General features: G+C 46.7%; 10 protein-coding genes across 10 annotated transcripts; 3 read left to right on the top strand and 7 right to left on the bottom strand.

Moving 5' to 3' along the window:
* Positions 1 to 150: 150 nt before the first annotated feature.
* Positions 151 to 764, top strand: BO85DRAFT_521090 (uncharacterized protein; the record flags this gene model as incomplete). The annotated part of the gene is made up of 4 exons (XM_025665185.1): positions 151 to 345; positions 408 to 481; positions 539 to 598; positions 662 to 764. The coding sequence occupies exons 1-4, from the start codon at positions 259 to 261 to the stop codon at positions 762 to 764; spliced, it is 324 nt and encodes a 107-aa protein (XP_025514307.1). The 5' UTR covers positions 151 to 258.
* A 1,017-nt stretch (positions 765 to 1,781) lies between these two features.
* Positions 1,782 to 4,056, bottom strand: BO85DRAFT_399575 (fungal specific transcription factor domain-containing protein; the record flags this gene model as incomplete). Its single annotated transcript, XM_025657103.1, has 4 exons — positions 1,782 to 2,716; positions 2,770 to 2,910; positions 2,966 to 3,224; positions 3,274 to 4,056. The coding sequence occupies 4 exons, from the start codon at positions 4,054 to 4,056 to the stop codon at positions 1,788 to 1,790; spliced, it is 2,112 nt and encodes a 703-aa protein (XP_025514306.1). The 3' UTR covers positions 1,782 to 1,787.
* Positions 4,057 to 4,776: 720 nt separating this feature from the next.
* Positions 4,777 to 5,850, bottom strand: BO85DRAFT_497102 (zinc-binding alcohol dehydrogenase family protein; the record flags this gene model as incomplete). The annotated part of the gene is made up of 1 exon (XM_025663983.1): positions 4,777 to 5,850. One exon carries the CDS (start codon positions 5,848 to 5,850, stop codon positions 4,777 to 4,779), a length of 1,074 nt encoding a protein of 357 aa, XP_025514305.1.
* Positions 5,851 to 6,361: 511 nt separating this feature from the next.
* On the top strand, positions 6,362 to 7,295 carry BO85DRAFT_460349 (EthD domain-containing protein; the record flags this gene model as incomplete). Its single annotated transcript, XM_025661715.1, has 3 exons — positions 6,362 to 6,489; positions 6,555 to 7,200; positions 7,260 to 7,295. 3 exons carry the CDS (start codon positions 6,362 to 6,364, stop codon positions 7,293 to 7,295), a joined length of 810 nt encoding a protein of 269 aa, XP_025514304.1.
* Positions 7,296 to 7,722: 427 nt separating this feature from the next.
* Positions 7,723 to 9,551, bottom strand: BO85DRAFT_497099 (CocE/NonD family hydrolase; the record flags this gene model as incomplete). The annotated part of the gene is made up of 3 exons (XM_025663982.1): positions 7,723 to 9,002; positions 9,066 to 9,189; positions 9,249 to 9,551. The coding sequence occupies 3 exons, from the start codon at positions 9,549 to 9,551 to the stop codon at positions 7,723 to 7,725; spliced, it is 1,707 nt and encodes a 568-aa protein (XP_025514303.1).
* Positions 9,552 to 10,923: 1,372 nt separating this feature from the next.
* BO85DRAFT_489181 (uncharacterized protein) lies at positions 10,924 to 11,168 on the bottom strand (the record flags this gene model as incomplete). The annotated part of the gene is made up of 2 exons (XM_025663584.1): positions 10,924 to 10,965; positions 11,040 to 11,168. The coding sequence occupies 2 exons, from the start codon at positions 11,166 to 11,168 to the stop codon at positions 10,924 to 10,926; spliced, it is 171 nt and encodes a 56-aa protein (XP_025514302.1).
* A 5,717-nt stretch (positions 11,169 to 16,885) lies between these two features.
* BO85DRAFT_460347 (SDR family NAD(P)-dependent oxidoreductase) lies at positions 16,886 to 18,046 on the top strand (the record flags this gene model as incomplete). Its single annotated transcript, XM_025661714.1, has 3 exons — positions 16,886 to 16,906; positions 17,177 to 17,576; positions 17,646 to 18,046. The coding sequence occupies 3 exons, from the start codon at positions 16,886 to 16,888 to the stop codon at positions 18,044 to 18,046; spliced, it is 822 nt and encodes a 273-aa protein (XP_025514301.1).
* A 218-nt stretch (positions 18,047 to 18,264) lies between these two features.
* Positions 18,265 to 18,914, bottom strand: BO85DRAFT_497095 (uncharacterized protein). The gene has a single exon (XM_025663981.1). It carries the CDS (start codon positions 18,789 to 18,791, stop codon positions 18,372 to 18,374), a length of 420 nt encoding a protein of 139 aa, XP_025514300.1. The 5' UTR covers positions 18,792 to 18,914; the 3' UTR covers positions 18,265 to 18,371.
* A 434-nt stretch (positions 18,915 to 19,348) lies between these two features.
* Positions 19,349 to 20,384, bottom strand: BO85DRAFT_450403 (NAD(P)-binding protein). The gene has a single exon (XM_025660368.1). The coding sequence runs from the start codon at positions 20,205 to 20,207 to the stop codon at positions 19,470 to 19,472; it is 738 nt and encodes a 245-aa protein (XP_025514299.1). The 5' UTR covers positions 20,208 to 20,384; the 3' UTR covers positions 19,349 to 19,469.
* A 1,064-nt stretch (positions 20,385 to 21,448) lies between these two features.
* Positions 21,449 to 23,160, bottom strand: BO85DRAFT_497093 (general substrate transporter; the record flags this gene model as incomplete). The annotated part of the gene is made up of 3 exons (XM_025663980.1): positions 22,946 to 23,160; positions 21,804 to 22,875; positions 21,449 to 21,746 (listed from the first exon to the last, which is right to left on the bottom strand). The coding sequence occupies exons 1-3, from the start codon at positions 23,094 to 23,096 to the stop codon at positions 21,449 to 21,451; spliced, it is 1,521 nt and encodes a 506-aa protein (XP_025514298.1). The 5' UTR covers positions 23,097 to 23,160.
* Between the last annotated feature and the right edge of the window lie 42 nt (positions 23,161 to 23,202).

Raw genomic sequence — 23,202 nt, 5'->3', positions numbered from 1 at the left:
TCCCCACCAATACCTTACTGCGGAAATTACTTGCCCGGAGTATCCAGGCACAATCCAATCAAGCCATGCATGCACCCCACGCAGCTACATCCAGGCATGTTATGAAGATGCCAACGCCTTCGCTTATTTCCTCCTTCTCTCCCTTGAAAAATTGAATATAAAATCAAGCTGAATGACCACGATATCTCTCTTCATCCATCAGCAGCATCAACGGTAAAGCAGTCTAGCAGCCAACACATCTCTTCCAAAACAATCAAAATGCAATTCACCACCATCCTTTCTCTGGCCATCGCGGCCGTCGTTCCCGCTCTGGCTGCGGATAACGCTGCTCAGGAGAACATCGAGGTAACATCCATCACCTCTGGACCAATTCAACATCGAATTCAAATATGCTAATACAAGAATAGGCCTCCGTCTTCCCCCTCCCCCACTTCAACGGTCCTCCCACCTTCAACGACGGTGACGCATCTTGCTTCACTTCGTGAGCTACCCCAAATCCCCATAAACTCATGAACCGACTTCTAATACTCGAATACAGCGTCACCGGCGAGATCCACTCCGTCAAGCAGGTTCCTGGCATTACCTGCCACATCTACTTGTGAGTGCCACATCTTCCCAGCCGATACCCATTCGATAAGAATGGACATCTAACAAAAAATAGCGACCACAACTGCGGCGGCGACAACCTTCCCGTCACCGTTGACATCCCTGATGTCGTTCACGCTCACCACAACCCCGCTCTCAGCGCTCGCTGCTACCGATAGATGGCTTACAGCCATGGGGGAATGTATGATTCCTAGGGTATTGACTTGAACCTTAATATATTTACAACCTGCCTTTGGTTGGGGTGGGGACGGCCTAGCGATTCGAAAAGTTCTACAGCACTGGCTAGGTTTATGGACTGGTCGGGCACTTAATTATTAGTAGTTAATGTGAACTTGAGAGTTGCGATGTACTTTTTCTTCCCTAACCATTCCTTGTAGTAGAGTAGTGATCCTTAGGACAATATGAATGGATCTTTACTTGTGGTTCAGGTTAAATGGATTACTGTCTGTGATTCTTTATTTCATCTTCATGTTCTGTTAGCAGTTTGTTATGGTGATAAATGAACACGGATGCGTATATCCTTTGTCTCGAGGCTCTTTAGACATACGGAGTACGATATCATGGAATGTGGGGTGCTTTGAGAATGCTCTCGATGTAGAACTTCACCCCTCGGGATAGAGAAGTAGTAAATATTAGTGAGCAGATAAGTTACTGTGTGTCATGACTAGTTTGTAAATAGTTGCAGTAATTACTACTAGTAAATATATATCTCAGTCCGTTCCCTCCGGAACTAATACCGCACACACAGCACTCCATCTCAAGCCATGGTGCTAGTAAATCCCCAAGGCCAATAGATATGAGTCATGCAAAGTACATATCGAACCTGAAATAATCTCATAACTTCATATAGCCATTATATTAGTCTGCACCATAAAATCTCAATGCGCCATTTTGGTTTACATCAACACAACCTGCACTGGACGTGCATCGGGCCGCTGCACCCGGCAGGGAGCATAGAATTTTACCCCCTTACATCCATCCATTATATAAGCACCGCAAGAGAATGCAGGTTTTTTATATAGCTAGAATATACCGAAAGGGATAGATATTATATCGTGGTGTCTGCGCGAGTCAAGCTGCTGTTCTATCCTGACGCGTTCATAGAGCGAAAAGCGCCCTGCTAATCTCCCACACATGAAGATTACACAAAATCGCATCTTTTGCAATAATTCCGCGTGTATCTATGCTCGAGTTTCTCTATCCACGTTCTTCCTCCACCCACTAGACTTCAACTCCGGACTAAGCGACGCAAATCTACCATCTATCACCTCCGAGATAGAGTATATCAAACCATGTCGAAGCGAGGGCCAAGACCTATGGTTCGACAAGGCCAGTCTAAACCCCTTAAGAACACGAATCGCACTCTCCGGGCCGTTCAAAGTACCCACTCCTCTGACATATATAGGAGCATCTAGGGTGCCTCGGATCCAGGAGTTCTTCACATCATCTGGGACACCTTTATCAGGTCTCAGCGGTCTTTGACTGATTGTCCGTGTCCCGTTCGCTCGCGCAGTCCCGTCTTCTCCACCCACGATACAATAAGCCCAGATATAGAGACCCGCGGTGAGAAAGGCCAAGTGGTGACACCCTGGTCCTGTGGTCTCGTCATAGAGAACTCCAAATAGAGTAGTTGCTTGTAGAAGGGTTTCTCGGGCTAGTGTCGGATTCTGCTGCATCCACTGTGTTAGGGATGTAGCGGCGGCGGTCATCTGGTCCACTGTGACTTGCCATCCGCTCAAGGCGTATAAACAGCGCAGTGGCGTGCGTCGGAGTATGTTGGTGACGTGGAACATCACTTTTAGGAATGTAGGTGCGTTGTTCGATATGGGGTTGAGCATGGAGAAACGTTTGATTGTAGGATCGCACTTATCGTCTAGGGCTGCTCGGAAGGATACTAATTCGTCCGGCCATTTATATAGCTTCCGCTCATTGAGGCCTGTGGCTATGTCGGCTGCGAACCATGGCTGGGCGGATCGTAAGAGGCGCCTTTCTTCGACGTTGAATGTTAGAAGTATTATTAGGCTGCTGAGGTCGGAGTTGTCGTTGAGTAGAGTATCGAGTAAGTCTGGGTTAGAGAATGCGGTTTTTAGACTTGGTCTATCGTTTGCTTCTAGGCTAGGTTAGATCTGATGTCAAAGAATTGAAGATACGATGGCTCCTTACCTATATTGGCAGGTATATTATCCTGCCATTTTTCAAAGTCGGATGTCCATAAGATGTTGTTGCATGGAAGGGCTATCTTGAAATCGTCGAGGGTCATTGATGAAGGAGCATCTTTGAATATCCAATAGCAGCATTCGATCACTGTATCGTTCATATAAGTTATGTGTGTCGAGGTATATCAATCATGTGTTCTCACCGTAAATGCAGTAGACAATTCTTCTCTGAGTTTCTAACCTTACCCAGCGACGCCACCTTTCATATGGGTCCAAATCACCAGGAGAAGGTATACTTTCGGCAACGTTGGCAGAAACTGATTTAGCCATTGAAGTGAGCATGTTCCTCTGGTACTGAGACGTAAGAATCTCATCTTCGTAACCGCTGAACAGGAGAGCTGTATTGCGTAGAAGAAGACACTGCGCAAGTGTCATCTGGTCAAGGGTAATAGTTTCCGTGGCCTAGCGAGTCAGCTACCCTGAAGCAGATAGTGAAGTTAAGGCAACTTACATCCTTCGGAAGCGCCTTCTGTAGAAGGTCCTGTAGACCTGAGACATAAAGCTCCGAGCGCTCCACGTTAGAGTATTGGCACCCGACAGATGCCACCGCTAATATAAGGACCCACGAGGCATCTCCTGTGTCGAAAGATGACGGCTGAATGAAAGACATCCAAGGGTCATGGTGCTCGAAGTAGAGCTGGACAATCGTGTTCAAGAAGGAAAGGCTGATGAAAGGTGATGCACACGAGGAACATTGCTGGCTGTTCCAGAATTCACAGATCTGTTGATATTGCTTGTCTAGGATGGGTCTAACATGCCCATAATCCTCAGCTGCAATTACGTCTTCATCTGGCTGAGTCTCTGGAAACCGAGTGCAGCAGTAACGGTGAGCACGAGACTCTTCTGGCATGGAGAAATCACTTTGCGATGAAGGATTCTCATCGTTGTCTTCCCGGGTGGAGAGTGAGGTGACTGATCCGCCTGATGGTAGACCCATACTCATTTCCACTGCCATGGCATCGCCTAACCCTTGGCTAGGTAGTGATAACACATGTGGATGGATAGCGTTTTCACCGGGGTGATGGATAGGGTACATACTGCAGTCTTCTCGATGTTGTTCGTCAGATCTCATAGTAGCTGCCAGGTCTTCGAATGAAAAGTGGTCGGCTCGTACATGTTGTTCGTCGAAGGTGACATGATCGCCACTGCCATTTGAGATGAATGTAGTATCGCCGTTCAAGAAGAGAGTAGAATGGACGAACTCCGGCGTCTGTATTAGTGGAGGATCCTCCATTGCAGGCGTTGGCTTTGGAAATGCACATTGTATGTTTCGCTTAACACATCGACGACATGGCGACTTTCCATTGCAGCGTTGCTTCGCCTTGGCACAATTTAGGCACGCTTTCTGGGACCGCCGACGATTGCGGGTGCAAGGTGGTTCTTCACCATCACTTTCTCTCGAATGAGTGGCTTGGTGTTTCCTCATAGTATCCCTGTAACAGTTATTATTCTCAACAATATACTAGTGAGATTAGCTATATGATGAGGACACAAACCTTCTAGAAAACATGCGAGAACACACATCGCATCGAAACGGCTTCAATCCGAGATGGCTGAATTCATGTCGTTGGAGATGCTCTTTTCGGGCAAAACTCTCTGGGCAGAATTCACACGTCCATCTTCCCGACGTGTCCAGCCCGTCTGCTGTTGGGGCTTCCATAGTCAGGTACAGATTGCTGGGTTGGTGAAGTAGAAGGACCAGTTGCAGACGGAAACCACGAGCCGTACAAGTCGGAGTTCACTGACGCAAGCCCCCACATCCCGCCATCCGGAATTCTCTTATTCATCGCGTTCAACCGAGGTAAACAGCAACAACCAATATAGGGCCTTGTTCGATCATACATTGATCTTTAGTTAATGAAACTCCCCTTATTCATCTTGCTGAGCTTGAAATCTATTTCAAATAGCTGGAGTTGTACAGCTCGATTGCTTAATCTCAGATACCTAATTACAACTACTGTAGTGGATGCTTCAACGCCAGCTTCCCAAACCTTCCTCCATCTGCTATCGCCTTCAACTCTTCCATCGCCTCTTCTGCCGTCCCTTCAAATACGTCGACAGAAGGCAGTCGAAACTTAATACCATAATTCTCCACGGCCCAGGTCAGCGCACGCCACGCACGCTGATAATCTGCCGGTCTTGCAGGGATCGTAATCGGGAATGGCACATCCTGGACCTTGATAACCACATTCCTGTTCGGGGTGGCAATAGGCATCTTGAATTTGAGGTCACTCTGAACAACAACAGATACAAGCGTTGCATCTTCCGAACAGCACTCAGCAACTAACTGTGCGGAGCTGACACCTCCCTTATGGCTTCCAACTGCATCGAATCCGCATGTCAATGGACCCTGCTGAGAATCTCTCACGGTCGCTTTAATATCCGAAATAACACTGGAAGACTTGTAGTCAAAGCAGCGAGTGGCCCCAAGCTCTTGTAGTAGGGAATGTCTCTCTGGAGAAGCAGTGACGATAATCGGATGAACACCACTCACACGAGCGAGCTGGAGAGCACAAAGACCAACGCTCGATGAGGCGCCCCAAATCAACAAGGACTTCGTAGATTTCGCTTGGTTGTCATGTTCATGCGGCAGAGGAAGGTTGAAGATATTATATAGAGCATCCGCAGCAGTCATGGCCACCACCGTCAAACTCGCAGCATGGTGTAGTGGTAGTGCTGCAGGGACTGGAAAGACCATATCCTCGGGACATGCCAAGTATCGCTGATGGGTACCGTATTTGGGCGGTCGGTTTATTCCGGTGGGTGTGTATCCAGCAACTAGGTCTCCGGGTTGGAATGTCGAACTGGTAGGGGCCTTGAGAACTGTGCCGCAAAAGTCATATCCAAGAACTGCAGGATAGATGCCTAGGAGCGTGGCATGTTTGAGATCGGCGGGATTGGTTCCAGAAAATTGCGTTTCGATAAGAATTTCATCATCAGCTGGAGTAGGAATTTCCTGTTGGCGACGGACCGAGAAATTCACGTCTTCATCCACGTACAGAGCTGTGTTCTCGTCTTCAGGAGGCATTGGAGGAGAGCAGGGTCAAATGCAAAGTAACTAACGACAAGGGTAGATGTAGATAATACGGATGAAAATTCCCAGGGGTGTTAATACTGTACAGTTGAGCGCCTCAGAACTTCCCCGTCGGAATAAACCTCTGGTCACCACGTCATCCCGCCTTCACCACCCGAAAAAAAACCTATAGAACTTGGAGCCTCTCTGCGTATTCTTGGAACTATACTGTTAAGTTAATTGATCACGACTTTCTTCCCGGCACCCCGCCATCGGCCCAGTACACAGGCGGCCCCGTTGCGGCAAACCCCATCGGCAAAGCCGAGAATTCTCCCCACCGGCTCCATCGGCAGCGCCCGCTTGACGAGTAACGTTCGTAGACCGTGGACGTTTCGCCTCTACACCATTGTAGCTCCATTATCTACAGCCTCAAGAGCATGTAATGAATAAATACTACCCGCCTGATCATACCGTCCAACCCAAAAAAATAGATGCCTCTCACTCCCATTACCCACACGTACCCAAGATGCCCATCATCAAACAATTAATCGCCCTACGACGAAAAGCCGGCTTGACAAGAGAAGAATTCTTCGACTACCACTACCAAGTACATGGGGCCCTAAGTAAAGGCCCTGGTCCATCCGAAACACCCTTGTATGTGACTATCCCCCCATCCAGGCAAACATACACAAATGGCACCTCACTTACATCCAAGTCAGGAAATACTTCCAAACCCACTTCCTCGACACCGCATACCACGTCGACCCTTCTCGGAAGATACCAAACGCCCACCCAGCATGGGCCTTCAATGACGGTCTCACAGAGCTCTATTTCTCCTCGGAGGAACACATGATCCAGAATTTTGCTTCCGAGTGGGTCAGGACGAAAGTAGGACCTGATGGGGCGAATTTCTCGGATTTTGGTGCTGTGATGCCTATGTTTGTTAGGGAGGAAATGGTTCCGTTGGCAGCTAATGAGTCGGCAACTTCAAAACGGGAACGTTCTTTCGTCGGCATGTACTTTGTCGCGCTAAGTGAAGCGCAGCATTCCGGAGAGAAGAATGGAGAGATGATCGATATGTTTACATCTCTTCTCAAGCAACATGCCTCCACTGAAGTGCTAGATTTGGTGGTTAATGCTCCTACTGAGGTAGGCTTTGATCTTAGTGCTTACTTTGGGGGTGGGCGGTCTGTTCCCAGTTATTATGTGTTCATGATTGTGCTACGGGGAAAGGAGTCGATTAGTGCTGTGCGGAAGGTACAGGGGATCTTTGAGGATGAGTATGCGGGGGTGTTGGATCTCCCGGCGACCTGGATTGGGTTTGGTGAGCGTGCTGTTGTGTTGGATCAGAGTGAGGGGATTGAGGTAAGTTGTTGCGTTGCTGTAAGGGCTTTCTTGTGATAAAGATGGCTGACGTTTGGCAGTTTGATCTGAAAAGACAGCCGTATAAGATGAAATGAGAACTACGGTATAAGTAAGGTGTGTATCGTGTAGTATGCTGCTCTGGACTGCCATGAAGCTGTGCTTGCAGCCTGGGAGGAACTGTAGTGTTACTTAGTGTTCAGTATACTAGCTATCGATTTTTTCTTCTTCTCTAGTGGCGATCTTTTTTGAAAGCAGAATGAATTGCTCGTGCAGCTGATTACCGTGTTTTCCGGGAACTAATTGTGCGTCAAGCCTCTTGACAAACGTGGTATTTGGAGATCGAAGTATAGCTAATCGAAATGGACTGCGGAAATGGCTGGAGTAGGTTAAACTACCGTCCACTTATTGACAACCAGCCTAGTACCATCTACCCATTTATCAACATATGCCGACTCGAGCTACATGAATAATAGTCCTATTTTTATACATTGACAATGAGTGACAAATCCAATTCAAGACACATCACCGCCTCACCCGAGGAAGCACCAACTTTCCATGAGAAATAATGACATTATCCCCAGAAAATCTCTCCTTCACTCGATCTCCACCCTCATGCCGCATAGGACCAATAGTACCGGCTGTATCCACTGACCCAATCTCAATGCTGAGTGACTGGCCCTGATCAAACAGAAATGCAGCAGGGTACAAAGGAATAAGCACAGAGTAAACCTGGCCCGGAATGACCTCTGACTTGGCAACAGCTGGTTGTGAAATGACCTTGTCTTCAATGAAACCTTTGGCGACTTCATCACGATGAGAAAGACGGAAGTAACCTCTTGCAAAATTGTCCATCGGTTCGCCGTGGTTGCCGTGTAAGATAATATTCTCGCCGTCTGCATTGATTGCGCGTAGATAGATGAAGATGTCCATGTCTTTGGCTGTGGTGCTGACCTCAAGCTCTAGATATGGTGAGCCTAGTAGCTCGAAGGACTCGGGGAATGGGCTTTCGAGGGAGAAGTGGAGGTTCTCGCTGTAGCCTTCATATGTAAAGGAGGTCTTTGGGCCGGTTGGTTTGTTAGGGGTGATCACTTTCTCTGGGGTGAAGTAAAAGGGCACATATTCCGCATCGGCTGGAGGAAAGGATGTTTCATTCTCACGATAAAGGGTATTTGTGCCATGGTGTTGAAGAAGCCTGATGCGAGGAACATCAAGCATGCCGTTATCCTTGCCGAAGAGGAAGAAATCCAAGAACTTCCTCTGCATTTCCAGATGCGCTGGCTCATAGAATGCACTTATATGGTTCCCAGTATGCATTTCGAGCCACTTATATTCAGATGAGATGGCGTTATACGCCCGGATGTTTCCAGGTAAATGGAGCTCAGCATCCGTCCAATTTCCAGCAAGATAGAATGGGACCTCAATATCGGAAATATTGCGAGCTCTTTCCAGAACTTCCCAGACACCGTCGGTGGGATACTCAGTCTCTGAGAGCAACTTTGGAAAATCGACCCTGTTGGCTGAAAGCTCTGCTTCTCCTATGCGACCTTCTTTCTTCCCGCCTTGATAGGGAATGACTAGATTCCGGTACCAATGAGATTGGAAATTGTCACTGTAGATACCGCCTCGTCTTGACGCTTGGTACATATCGCATGCAGACTCGTATGATACGACGCAGCTTAGGTGGGGTGGCTTCTGCATCGCGGCCCAGTATCCAACCATTCCGTAATAACTGATTCCAGAGTATGCCACCTTGCCAGATGACCATGGTTGAATGGCAGCCCATTCGACGATATCGTAGAGATCTGGAAAAGAATGAGGATTCGAATTAGCCATATGAATCTGACGTAGTGAGTGGTGATCAATACCTTGTCCTTCTGCATCTGCTTGAATCTGCACTGATCTTCCCAAGCCGAAAGGGTCAAGCTTCCCTTGGCTGCCGCCAATGCCACGGCTGTCAACACGAACCAACGCATAATTGTACTCTTTGCACTAAAGGGTAGGAAATAAGCACAAAGGAAAGTTTAACCTAGTAATGGTCTGCATCGTACCCAGATAGATGGATCACATAATTCAAAGCAAGCATCGGGGCCCAGTGGCTTGATGTGCTTATACATTTCTGCATAAATAGGCGAATGAGGGAGTCCAAACGTAGAGGCATGGTTGTCTTTCCCATAAGGACCCATGCTGCAAATCACAGGCACCTTCTCTCCATTTTCCGATGCGGTTAAAGGGAGAAACACATCGGCGCAAAGCTCAATCCCATCGCGCATGAGTATGTATATGTTTTTTATACGGGTATAGTTGTCGACGTTGGTCTCAATTGTCTCATACTTAGGTCTAGTGGTGCTCATTCTGAAAGAGAGGGTATAAATTGCGTTTTTCAGGGGAATATATTTATGTGAAAAAGCTGTATATGAAGTGTAGATGCTAATGTCACTGATATACCAGTTCAGGTATCGCGTAGTAGTAAACTTATGTTCTTATTTTCTCGGTAATATAGGAACCAAGGTGGCGATACCCCATGCAACCGGCGGAGCCGGTGGGGCCGATGGGGATGCGGCAAGCTCGACCCGTCCGACTAAGTGTAACCTTTGTATAATAGATTCCTAAATTATTAGGCGCCACAAGTGAACCAACTATGTGACAGTCACTTTAATTGCCTGGCTTGGCTGTAGGCAGAGCTAAGTCCAGTTGAAATATTTATAGATTTCGTCAAATCATACTTGATAGATGAAGTCCAAATAGCGCGCGCCAATGGAGTAGTACTGCTGAACATCGGTGAATATCGGAGCCGCCTTCGTGCCTGCGTAACTGAAACTGGCTGCTATGAAAATCCCGGACAGTCTTCTTATCAGTAGTAGCCCTTGAAACCAAGTCATGTTTAGGGAGATCATATAGGAGTCACTGCCTAGGAGACACCCGGCCAGTGTTTTTTTATAAACTCACGTAGGGTGAGCTATTGATATGATACGGAACTCGTCTAGTCAAGGTTCTTGTAGCTGATCTAGAGCCTACAATCGGATAATCGGCAAAAGTAACGATATCACGCTTCACACGTTTTGGAAACAACAGCGAGCCATATCGTGAACTTCTGACATTGTTGCCGTTACGGCTACTCGTTCCATAATATATGGGTTCAAAACAAGCACTTGATTGGCATAAAGACATACTCATAGAATTCATAACGAGCGTTTCAAATAGGACAAGAAGCTGGCGCCGTTAACCTCTTGCCTCTTAATAAATCGTAAACTCATGAAAAACATTGGCAACACAGACGTCAAACCTCGGGCATGCCCTCAATTACAACCAGACCCAATTCATTACCACCCATACCACCATGAGATCATCCTCCTAGATACTGTAGTATACCATGGGGAGTTCCTCTGACCCAGCGCATATATCAGATCTAGCTCAAGCTTTTCCGGGGCAAACGATGTGTCTGGTTCCGCCGTAGTTGTTATCCCAGCAGTCCTTGTCATCACCACCTCCACTCTGGGCAGTGCACTGAGATCAAGAAAACAATGGTCAGCAAAGTTAAGACAAAAGTGAGGATGATGGTTTCAAGGTAACTATGGTAGGTAGATAGGGCTCGACTGGACGATACTGGGTGTTTATAACATACACTGCCCTCATCACAGGGACTATATACGGGCCACTACTGTCAGTGTGCTCTTCGTTCACGAGTATTTTTCATGGAATATGAAATCTCGGTGGTGAAACTCACTAGTTGTTGAATCCGATTTTGCAGCTGGTGCCGTTGCAGCCCTGTCAATGGGTATCAATATCTGGAGCTCGATACAAGGAAGAGGTCAATAAGGAATCTTGAATATAAAGCTTACTCCACAGTGAATCTTGTCGCCAGATGGGCAGGTTTTCGCGTTGGCTGCATTGTCTGCAGGGGCAGGAGCGGCGAGGGCAGCCAAAGGGCCAGCGGCGAGGGCAGCAAAGATAAGAGTAGCGAAGCGCATGTTGGCGGATGTTAAGAAGTGAGATATATGAGTTAGGTGGTAAGAATTCTTCGGATGATTGAGGTAGTCGTCGTTAAGTCTTGGAGGATTGAGTTGGAATTGAGGCTTGATGGCCGGAGATGATGGCTGTATTTATAGATTTTGGGACTCTTCTTGCTACTGTGATAAGGCTGTCTTCTCAATTCAAAGATAAGTGTAGCATCCTGGTCAGTACGCCCCATGACTGCTTCTGATCGACACACATATGACTAGGCTGTGTCTTTCTTCCCTCCAAGATGTCAGGGTTAAGGCGTCCAATATCACCCGCTAGACTCATCAGTGCATTGATTATTATCAGCTCTGGCTAGTGCGGCTGTCTGCCAAGGTACCTCGTACGTCTGGTATTGACGTTCTCCATGGTCATGAGCTAATGAGAAAGCAGAATCTAGCCATCGTTGACCACTATAGTAGAGGATCAGACACTATCCGCATATAGCAAATGGGCTGGGCATGAGGCTCACTTGGTTTTCTCATGCGAGCCATTATACGAACTCAATTCACTTTACATTATCAAAATCTTCAATAGGTCGGACGGGAACTGCACTCCGAAGCATACCTCGGAATGCCATCTTTGCCTTGACACTTCATGAGCTCGGGACTCCTTGGCTTTGAGGCGTGGCTTCTACCGGAGTTTTTGAGCCAGGTACCGCAGAATACATCCACCCCATTCACGCTAGCTATACGCTTCACTGTTAATAATAGTTACATATCATTTTCATCAAGTTCAAAGAGACCGTCAAGATGTGTTCTCATATCAATCAAACAAAAGCTTTTCCTCGGAAAATAGCTATCAAGGCACACTTCCACTCCGATACAACTATCCGTTAGAGATTCAAGCACTAAAGCACGCTGCTGCTTATTTCTCAAGGATTATTGAAGATACCTATGTGCTATACAGATCATCATCATCACAATCGGAATGCCACGGACATGCGGCATATACGTGCCCACCATGTCAGAATATCCCCTCATGCATGGAATACACGGAATGTAACGTCTCATTTGTTCATAAGAAGGCTCAGCTATAGCTATGAGATTTGGAATTCGCTGATGCAGAAGAGCGACATTAGTTGATATTGTGTTGTTACATCGGGCATTCGATACTATACGTTAGTTTGATCTAGTCCGCACAAGTACTTTATTTGTCTATGTCTGCCAGACCATAGATGTTTTCAATTTGTAGCTTATGGTGGACTTTTGATAACCACATAAAGTCATGTCATGACTCAATGGTCTGTACATCGTCAACATATTGAGAAAGCTAAGCTTACCAAAGGTCACCACCAGTACCAAGAGAAGCAACGTCATCGTTATGCAGCAAACTTGAACAAGTGGCCGATCAACGTTGTCACCTACCCGATTTATTCTTCAGCCTCGTGCAAGTCATAGCTCCGGAAGCAACAAATGAGCTCATTAAGGCACAACTGCAAGGGTCCACCAAGGTATCTGATCGTCGTGCGGGGAGGGGTTTTGAGGCTGAGGAAGGCACACAAGAGAGAATAACTCCAATTCCGCACGGCACTTTGAGCGCTGTATGGCCACTCGGCATTTGGTTACGACCCATAGTAATCGCGTCGATTTTTGATTGCCTAACTACTTACACTTTCGATGCAGGGTTAACGGCCCGGACCCGGACGCCTCGGACGCCTCTCGGAGATCCGGAATGCAACCTGATTGCACCGTTACTGGGTACCTCTTTGCGTGCGTATAGCTAGTGTTTACTAAAATGGTTTCGTCACTAGTCGCACAGATAGCAAGTGACCCTATCATACGCTGTCTCCCTCTCTCCTGCGTCCAAAGAGTCATCGGGACTGCTGATCTAGGCTACCTAGAGTATTCAAGTTCAGTAAATTTTATTATTATCAGATTATGCTGCAGCTCAGGGTCCAGCTCTAACTTAATTTTGCCAAGTTTATTATGACTTCTGGCCTTAGGATAGTAGCTGTAGTGCGACCTTGCAGCCATCAGACAGACATTTGCGACAAGAACCTACTTACCTTCCTAAGAAGGGATTTTTCGCTGTTGGCTCGGCATTTGCTACGCCTACCAATGAATGAAGCTAATGGTCACACTCGATACAACTTACGATTGTGAGTGAGAATTCAGCCTCACCCCCAATATGCCAAGACTGCAGTTCAAGCGGGGTAATGACATCTGTGTTGGACCTAAGAATGGCAGCTACACGAATTCACAGCCACCAAAATGACAAATACAAACTGGTATTGCTGAATTTCCAGGTCGCATTAATGAGATACTCTGTGTGGAAGTGATCCCGACCATATGGAAGAGATGGGGTGGGGGAGGGCTCTAAAGGAGGTCCTTAAGACAAGCTATACGGTTGACGATGAGCTGTCCACATGCTACGAGACGAGTATGGATTGAATCTAGCACAATAAAAGGTAATTTAGAAAAAAAAAAAAAAAAAAAAAAAAAAAAAAAGAGGCAGGCTTTTCCTTGATGATAGAACCCGCTGATGGACCCATGATTAAGAAGACAACTTGGGCCATACATTGCACGGCACTGGGTATTGTAGTAAGGCAAATAGGCATCGATAAGAAATTCATATGTTCATATGTCAACCGAGGATACAACCCATCACCAGGCATAACATGGGTCGCTGACCCCCCTTCTTCAATTGTTGGAGGGCGATCAATGCACCAAGTTACATAAGAAATCCAACTGATCGACAAGGTCGGGTTAGCTTCCCGAATCGGACCATCGAGTAAACCTCTAACAAATCACTGCTGCAGATATTGGACACATAAGTCTCTCATTATTCTCTTGCAAATCAAGTATTCTATCCTATCAGATGATGGAAATCGCGGCTTGGGAGGCGGCATAATACGATGGGAGTCGGACGGAAGTTTCTGTCCGCTAGAGACACGAACAACACATATGAGGGGAAGACTGTGACGATCTCTGTGCTGTCCCCGAATAAAGTACATCGTGGTTTCTCATCTACCACATCCATTCCCATGATGAAGCAAATATAGTATATACTACTACAAATTTTCGCACGTAGGACCGAACTGGAGGCGGATGCGGCTCAAAGTGCCTTGGTAGTGGTCTCCCTCTCCTCCCCAAGCAAATCAGACGGCCGGCCATTCTGCTCCTGAAAGTCTTTCAGGAATCTAGGGCGTTGAGCGAGTGCTGAGCCTAGTGTATCACTTGATTGTGCAAATTGGAGATCAAAGTGTGAGAAAATAGAAAGAAGGTGATGCAATTTTCTTCATAGCGCTTATCGCAGGTCCTCTCTGTAGAGTGAAAGACGGACTGAACGTTTTGCATATATCAAAGTGAATCCCTAGAGAATAGTCACTACGATAGCCTGATACGGTGAAACAAAGGTCAATTAGCAGCCCTGGGCTTGTTAATCCTTGCAATCAATAGTAAGCAGCAGATTCACCATCGATACTTATATTGAATCTCGCGGTCTATATAAAGCACTCTTCTTCCTCATCGCTCCTCTTTCTCTTTCTATCCTCTCCATCTACCTTGGCTTTCGTGCTCATACCTCAAGAAAAGTAGTAGCAGTCATCATCCCAGATAGCATAATATAGTAATGATTCAATAATGAAGACTTACATGCTATTTATATCATCATTTCCACAGGTGGGATTTATAATATTTCTGTCTCATTAGGAAATCTCATTGTCAGATTGAGCATCTTCTATTGTCATACACTTTTCATCAAGCAACTTTGATCGCGCGTCCGCCGAGTACCTATGGCTTGCCGACACCGAACATCTCAAATCTTTGAAAATCTGATGCCAAACGACTGGTAGACTACCGGTCACTCTAATATCATGCTACTTCAAATTCAATACTAACTTCCATAAAGTGCAAAGGAAGGGACAACAATAAATGCCCGATAACTAGAGCTGGCATACCGGTTGAGATTGCCCATATCTTTCCATACATCCTGGGACAACCGAACAGCGCTGATATCTTGAATAATATTTAGAAGATAGCTATGTTGTTTTAATCTCATGATAAGAAACTTTGAAATGAAGAGAGACAGTATCAGATCCTAATAGGACAGAGACTTGTACTAATTTAATAGTACTATGGTAAAGTGTACATGGCCTGTGGGAGAGAGCATATTATACAATAAAGCTGCTTGGCCATAGCAACGACCAGAGGAAGCTGAGAGTCAAATTATATAATTTCAGCGTCCATTCAAAATAACGATATTATCACCTTCACGACAAACAATACCGAAAATCAACTTTCCCTCAGTTAATATACTATAGATGCAGTGGAACCTGACCAGGGCATTGGCTCTGAGTGGTGCTGGAGAAACACCTGAGGGCTTGTACTCTGATGATAACAAACTGGAATGAAGAGAAGACATCCTGGTACGACAAGAAGAGGAGGATGAGGAGAATGGGCAGGTACAGGAAGAAGGAGATTTCATAGAGGTTCTAGCTTGTGGCACTACGCCTAGAGAAACTCGCCGGGCTGGAGAGAATCGCTCGCCTAGGGATGTTCAACATAAGGTGCAAGAAGCATTGGAGCCAGGGCTGGCACTCCGCCCGCGAAAAAATGTGCAGTAGTTTACTTCTCAGTTGCTCCATTGCATTGCTAGTAATCAACAAATTAGTCTCGTCTTCTGGCCTAGTCCAGTATATAAAAATATTTATTTACCTGAGATTTATTTTATAGACTTGCTACCAAGAAGATACAAGACTTTCGCTCGGTAAGATACTGGAACTTCAGTATGAAACGACGCATTCTTAGATTGGATTCACCAGAACCTCCGTCGGACTTCTAGCAACCGGAGTCTAAGGCCTAGTAAAAATGTGCACAAAAATGGTATTCATGATCTGGATCGTGGATCGTTTCGGAAGTCGCGGTCCCTTACTAGTCGGCGCGATCGGTGCAACAGTAGCAATGTTTTACCTGGCCATATATTCCCAGCTAAGTCAATCCTTCGACCAAGTTCCACCCAGCGACTCTGGCTCACGAACAGCTGTCGCAATGATCTACATTTATGTTTACGGCTTCTCCTGGAACGGAATCCCCTAGATATTTGCATCAGAAGTCCTTCCAACTCGCGTGCGAACTATCGGGATGATATGTGCTGTGTGCATGCAGTGGTTGGCTCAATTCATTATCGTCTACTTGCTGCCTCACATGACTGCCTCTATCAAATATGGCACGTTCGGTTTCCTTGGAGCATGTACTATCGTTGCTTTGGTCTTTGCGTACTTGTTTGTTCCGGAAACGAAGGGGTTTACGTTGGAGGATATGGGCATCTTGTTTGGGGCAGATGTTAGTTTCCTTGCCAAAAGGCCCGAAATAATTATCTAGAGTTTCGACAGGCGGAGTCGACGGTGGCTGGTGAAGTTCGGTTGGAGAAGCAGACTAGTTCTACCCATGCGGAGAATGTGTGAAGGAAAGTCAAGCTCTATACTTTGGATGGCGGAGAAAGATGAATTCATATGGAAAGCCGCTAGCAATGAAGGGATATATCTTCCAAAATACTTCAATCTATGAATTCTGTTCTCGCCCAATCTTTCAGATCTTTCATCTCCAGTTTCCCTGCATATGTTCGCATGGGGAAGTCCGTATCAGTGTCTGGCTCTTCCGAGCAAGCTCTACGATATACTTTTTTTTTTTTTTTTTTTTTTCTTATTTTCCTCGCGTGGCTGGGGGTGACTATCCTCCCGGCGACAATGCCCCTTGACACAACGCCGGTAATGGCTCCGAAGCTGCTCCGAAAAAGTAGACGTTTCGGGCACTCCTCCGAACTTCCCCTCACCTCGGACTTCCTGCATTATCTCACTAGAAGGAGTGGCTCGCCAAGTCACTCATGAATGTTAATGGATAATCCCATAACTTGAGTGAGGAAAAGAAATTTCATCGAAAAAAGGCCTCCGCAATCTGTCATAGAGCTCATTTTAATATCTGTACTGTCGAGCCTGCCGAACATGGATTCGACCATGCCCCGATCTCTATCACCTCAGGAACCGATCCCAAACCGCCTCCATGGCCTAGTAGCTCTCATAACCGGAGCTGCAGGGAACATCGGCCTGGAATCTGCTCGGCGATATCTTGTAGAAGGCGCCAAAGTTGTGCTGGTCGACATCAGCTCACAGGGACTCGCTCAGTCAAAAGAAGAGCTACTAAAAGCGATCGCAGATTTGCCAGATGGAAAAAGCCTGAATGGGAACGATTTTATTCTTACCGTCCAAGCTGATGCCACATCTGAAGGAGATGTTGAGCGATATGTTACTAAGACTATTCGGAGATTCGGGAAGCTTGATGTTGCGCTTCTTTGCGCGGGCATATCGTATTCGTCGACAAGTATTTTGGATACTGATGTTGAACAATATGATAAGGTTATGCAAGTGAATTGTCGGTCTGGTGAGTACTTTTCTTGGAGTTAGTCCGAAGCTGCTAGAATGAGCAGCTAATACTATGTATCTCTTTTAGCCTTTCTAGGCGCTAAACACTGCGGGCGAGCAATGCGAGACTCCGGTAACGGAGGCAGTATCATCTTGGTCTCTTCAATTGCTGGGCTTCGCGCAACACCCGGTCTATCAGCATATTCTACTTCCAAGTTTGCTCTTCGCGGCCTATGCATCACTGCAGCTGCAGAGCTGGGCCAGTATAACATTCGTGTTAACACGGTCCATCCGTGTGGTGTCAATACGCCAATGTTTCTCGCCGCATGGCCAGAAGAGAAGATGAAAAGTATGCTGGCTACTGTTCCTCTGGGTCGATGGGCGGAGGTTGCAGATGTTGCGGCGTTGGTATCGTTCCTGGGGAGTGCGGATGCTCGGTTCATGACAGGGGGAGCCTTGAAGATCGACGGCGGTATTGTGATGTTTTAGAAAAGGGAAGAGATAGTTTACTTTATAATCTAATATGCTGCCGTCTCAATCTGTAACAGGTAATCCCTTAGACAAAAGCGCCTTGATGGCCATCCTATATCTCTCTGTTCTGCATATATTCCAGAAATAACACGGCAACACCTATTGGCATCAATCTCGGTCGAAATTTCCAAAAACGGAGGTCAGTTTTCGCATAGAACACTGTCACTTAGTCGCCTCGACTCATCCCTCATTCTCCGGTCAAATATTTCAATCGAAACCACACCTCTCCACCATTTCCTATTCAGCCACGCGTGATCTATCACTGGAACAGGAAAGTAAGCCCCTAAATCCTCCTCAGGGGGAACGGGCGCATGTTGCGCGACCAAGACAAAGCTGGAGGAAAATCTTCCTGATAGAAATGGTGTCCCGGCTGCAATGACGGGACAGATTTATCTCCATCGGAAAGCTGTACATAGTATATCTTGTCCAACGGGCAAGTCTCAACGAGTCTATGAAGCGATTGCCGCAGAGCCAAATCGGCATCTTCGCGAACACCAATCTCGACCGTATTATCTCCCCACACCCGAGCAGCCACATGAAAAGGTTCCAGACAAAGACCAAAATTTTCGCGGGTCACGTCTTGGACCGTACGGGGCGAATCCTCCCAAGTATCGATATAGGTGCCCCAAGCCACAGCCTCGTAGGCAACGCCAACCGAGTACGAAGCGGCTAAGTCACTGAGTGCTTGGAAATCTTCCACCATCCTTACTGAAACCTATCAGGTCGGGGTTTCGCAGTATGGGGATCTTATGCGGACGTATATTACAGACACGGTTGAGGGAGACTTCGTTCCAGTAACATTGCCAGCTGAATTCTCGGACGATCATCATGCCTTTTACACATTCTTTCACGACGAGGGGTTTGAATTGACGGCAGAAAACCAGGCAGACTTCGAAGAGGTGCAGCGACACTTACTGTGGCAGACATAAATCTAAATTTTGTCGTGGGGATTTCGCGTGCAGCCTAATGCCGCAGGAAAGGTCTGGTCGGTGTCGGTGGCAGTATCCAACGGCGTTTTCTCTTGGCCGCGGTCGAAAACCTCGTTGGATATGACGACCAATCATGCCCCCAACAGCACGTCAAAATGCGAATAATCAAATAGAGGAAGAATGAAGAGTCCTTTCGGTCTAATTGAACATGGAGAATTCTCTGCCCGAAGCGCACCAGGCTGGATCCTGACATGTATACATATACTATTTGGGGCATAGTATAAGAAGGCATAGATTCCAAAGGCTTTGTCCTTTCGCTTGAAAACTTTTTAATACTATAAATATTGATGAAAATGACTTGCAGTTAACGGACTGCGAGTGAACCTTGTCTTCGCCTGATGGTTGTTGATCACCGACGTACTTTACTTATCCCAGCATAGTTGCTGCTGTATTTAAATAACACGCTCCACGGTCCAGTTGTCCACTCCACCCTGCAGCTTCTCACGATCCTCAAAGAATGGCTTGAACACCGTTTGGATGATGGTATCGGGATGGTAGCCCTCGGTGTAGCCACCAGTTTCCGGGTCAACAATGCGTGCGCGGATCAGCGGCATACCGACCACAACCCGTGCCTCCTGCGGGAGCGTCTGGGCAAAGAGACGGCTGATAGTTTGTGATGCGGCCTTGGCAGCAGACAATGAAGAGCAGGCAATCTGCGGCTCTCTGTCGAGCGTGCCGCCGGTGACCAAGAAGAGCGGCCACTCACCCTTGGGGATATTGTCGGTGTTGGCGTTGCGGGTGAACCATTGGCCTGCGACAATGGTACCCACTGCAGAGACTTGGAGGTCGAGATTCAGCTCCTCCGGAGTGACTTTAGTGATGTGCGAGGGGGCGACACGGGCGGCATTATAGTTCAAGACATCCAGCTTGCCACCTAACTGCTGAGCACACCAGTCCAGGGTGCTTGTCAAGCTGTCGGGGTTGCCGGCATCAGCGGTACGGTAGATCACTTTGACGTCCGCGTTTGTCTGGGCGGCTTTGACTTCGTCGGCAATTTTAGACAGGCTATTCTCAGAGCGAGACACGAGGGCAATGTTCCATCCTACACTTGCGAGCCAAAGGGCAAGCGAGCGAGACATGGTCGATCCCACGCCGATGATGGCGATCGAGCGGTTCGGGCAAACAGTCATGGTTGAGAGTCTTAGTAGTAGCGATGATCTTGATATAAGGTTCTGAAGGTGTCATCCAAAAAAAATAAAATAAAATAAACTAAAATAAGTTTTATGAGTACCATACGCAACTCATAAGGAAAAAGAGTTATTAATCACGTCGACTAGGGCTTCTGTTCGAATGTTCGAGTTCATACAAAAATGGCCGTCACTGTGTTGGAAATATCTCCGAGACGGTTTGGTGATCCCCCGATGAAGCATATCATTATATAAGTGCGGGGTCTCAGTTGGGACGGTGTCAGAAATTAGTGCGTTGGGCTCAAAGCAATTCTGATATTGGACAGTCTCTGTCACGTGTAATGATATTCAGTGTCAGACTAGTTAGTTATCACTCTATATCAGCTTTTCCTGATTTACTATCAGCAATTATGACTACCCTCTAGGGCCTTTTAGTGGTTTTTATAGTATCTTATGGTATTAGAGAATTTTAAGAATGTTTTATATCTTCATTAAAGAGAATTCCAAATCTTATTTAGAGCTGATTTGGTATCAGATATAGTAATAAGTTACATGTATAATACTTTTCAGTATCAGGATTTGCCTGACTTTGACTGGACTGATTTTCCAGCTCCGTTCTGGCACTGTCGCAGTTATTTCTGACCACGTCACATGTGGGTGCCCCATAAGTGCGACACACCCGGATAGGTGGACAATAACATATCAGCATATCCACCAATACTAACTTACATGCCAACTGCTAGAAAACATTATTGTCAAGTACCTCTTATGCTTCGCCGAAACGGCTAATATGTATCTGGTTCTTCTGAAGTTCAAGCAGGATGTCGCTGCAGCTATCCGGCTGGGAGTAAGTGGCAGTATTGCTCGTTATATTCTTGGACAGTAGTCCAGCTTACATGTTGATGCATAGAGGGTAGAAAAGACTGTTGCCGGGTTACAATATCTCTGGTTCAAAGAGTTCCAGATACCAAATAAGCTCTATGACGTACAAATATAGTTAGTTCTGACCCCAAAGCAGCTATCCTGAACCAGAGTCAGCTTTCTGTATCTACCTTTCCTACAATAACTAGTTTCTAGGCGTGTGGTAGGATCTACTTGTCACAATAGAATGCCTATTTGCTAGGTAAAAGTAATCATATACGATTTACTATTTATTGTAGATATAGCTGAAATTGTCAGGAATACATGTCTGACAGTGTCATTGCCGACCATACCCCATAGTTATTCCGCCAAAGAGCATACACTTAGTCAGTCGTCCTGCTTGACGTTGGTTCGGGGTTTTCGCTCTCAAACAGCCTTTGGATATCTTCCAAGGAACGGCCTTTTGTTTCGGGGTACATGTAGTACTCGGTTATGCCATATACAATAAGGATTGCCAGAAATACAAAATAGTACTTCCACGAGATGGTTTCGAGGGCGATCGGATTGACCAGCGAATTGAAGGAGGCAAACAAACAGGATGAAATCCATGTAATACTAAGCCCTCGGGTACGGAGACTAAATTGCCATATTTCACAAGGATAGGAAATGAGTAACGGGGTCCTGGGAGCATAGTGAGTAACAGCGTTTGTTTAGTAGGCGGTAGGGTGGATGGCTTACAGGGCGATGCCGTAACCAGCAAAATAAATGAACAGAAATGGAATCACAGCAGTTCCTACCGAGCGTTCATGATGTTCTTCAAAGCTCGCCGTGAACGCTGTTATCATAATATAGCTGATGGTCATGATGATTGCCGATGAGTGAAACAGAGAACGCTTGCCCACTAGGTCCACCAGGAGAGCCGCGCTAATTCCGCAGATAAGATTCCATATCTGAAGGCAAGCTGTAATGATAAGTTGCTCGCTTGACTTGGTGATGCCGACGGCTTTGAGGACCTCTGTAAGATAAAACGAGACAACCCCATTTCCACCCCATTGGCTGAACAGGGCTATGGATAGGGTGATTACGAGACGGCGACGATTGGCCTTTGTCTTCAGCATATAGAGGTAGCTTGTGTGTTGTACAGACTCGGTCTCAATCTTGAGAGCAGCCTGAATCTCATGCATTTGCTGAAAGACAAGTGGGCTGTTCCTATCACCCCCAGCATGCCACTTTGTAAGAATTGCGTGGGCCTCCTCAGCTCGTCCCTGCGATAGGAGCCACCGAGGACTTTCTGGACAGAGCAGGAGACCAGGCAGTGCACAAAGTGGTAGAATGAGTTGCAGGAGCGAGGGAATTTGCCAGCTCCATGAGGAAGAGTTACCCAGCATACCGTAGATAATCCAAGCAGCGAGGGTGCTTCCGACATAATAACCACATTGATAGAAGGAGCTAACGGTTGCTCGATGCGACGGGTATGCAATCTCGCTGATGAGTACTGGAGCATTACAACTCCAAAAGCTGGCTGCACACCCTGCCAGACCACGTCCAACAATCCAGCTGGTCGGATTCGGCGAGAGTCCTTGTAGTATTGCTCCGGCAGTCACGAATAGAAGCCCGATATATAGACCTATCTTTCGCCCAAACCGGTCGGATATATATGGAGCAACGGTGTAAGCTAGAAGCAGTCCTATCCAGTATACAATGGTGATAAATCCCAGCCAGGCTCCTGTGGGGCTTGACATGAAGGATACCCAGGGGGGTAAGGACTGCAAACTATTGATCATACTCGAGTCGTATCCATTTGCCGAAGCTACCGGTGCCGTTAGCCATGAATCTGGTTACCACTTATCCTAAATCTTGAGGAAGCACGGCGCACCTACCGAACAAGACAAGACTGAGAGCACAAAAGTTCAGCCTCAGCAGATGAGGTGCAGTCCATGGAAATGGTGATGCTATCAGCATTCCGTCCTCCAAGTCCGCCCCAATATCAGAGAGGTGGTTGGCGGTCGGGTTATCTTTGGATTGCCCCATGAATGAATATGCGAAGTTGATGATAACTTACAGCAACAAATCCAAAGTCTCTTGGCCATTTTTGAGACCATCCCAATTCTATTTGTAGAGTAGGGACGGATGCTCC

The sequence above is a fragment of the Aspergillus piperis genome (assembly GCF_003184755.1).
Source record: "Aspergillus piperis CBS 112811 unplaced genomic scaffold BO85scaffold_12, whole genome shotgun sequence".
NCBI classification, from domain to species: domain Eukaryota; kingdom Fungi; phylum Ascomycota; class Eurotiomycetes; order Eurotiales; family Aspergillaceae; genus Aspergillus; species Aspergillus piperis.
This window is presented reverse-complemented; position numbering and strand designations above follow the sequence as displayed.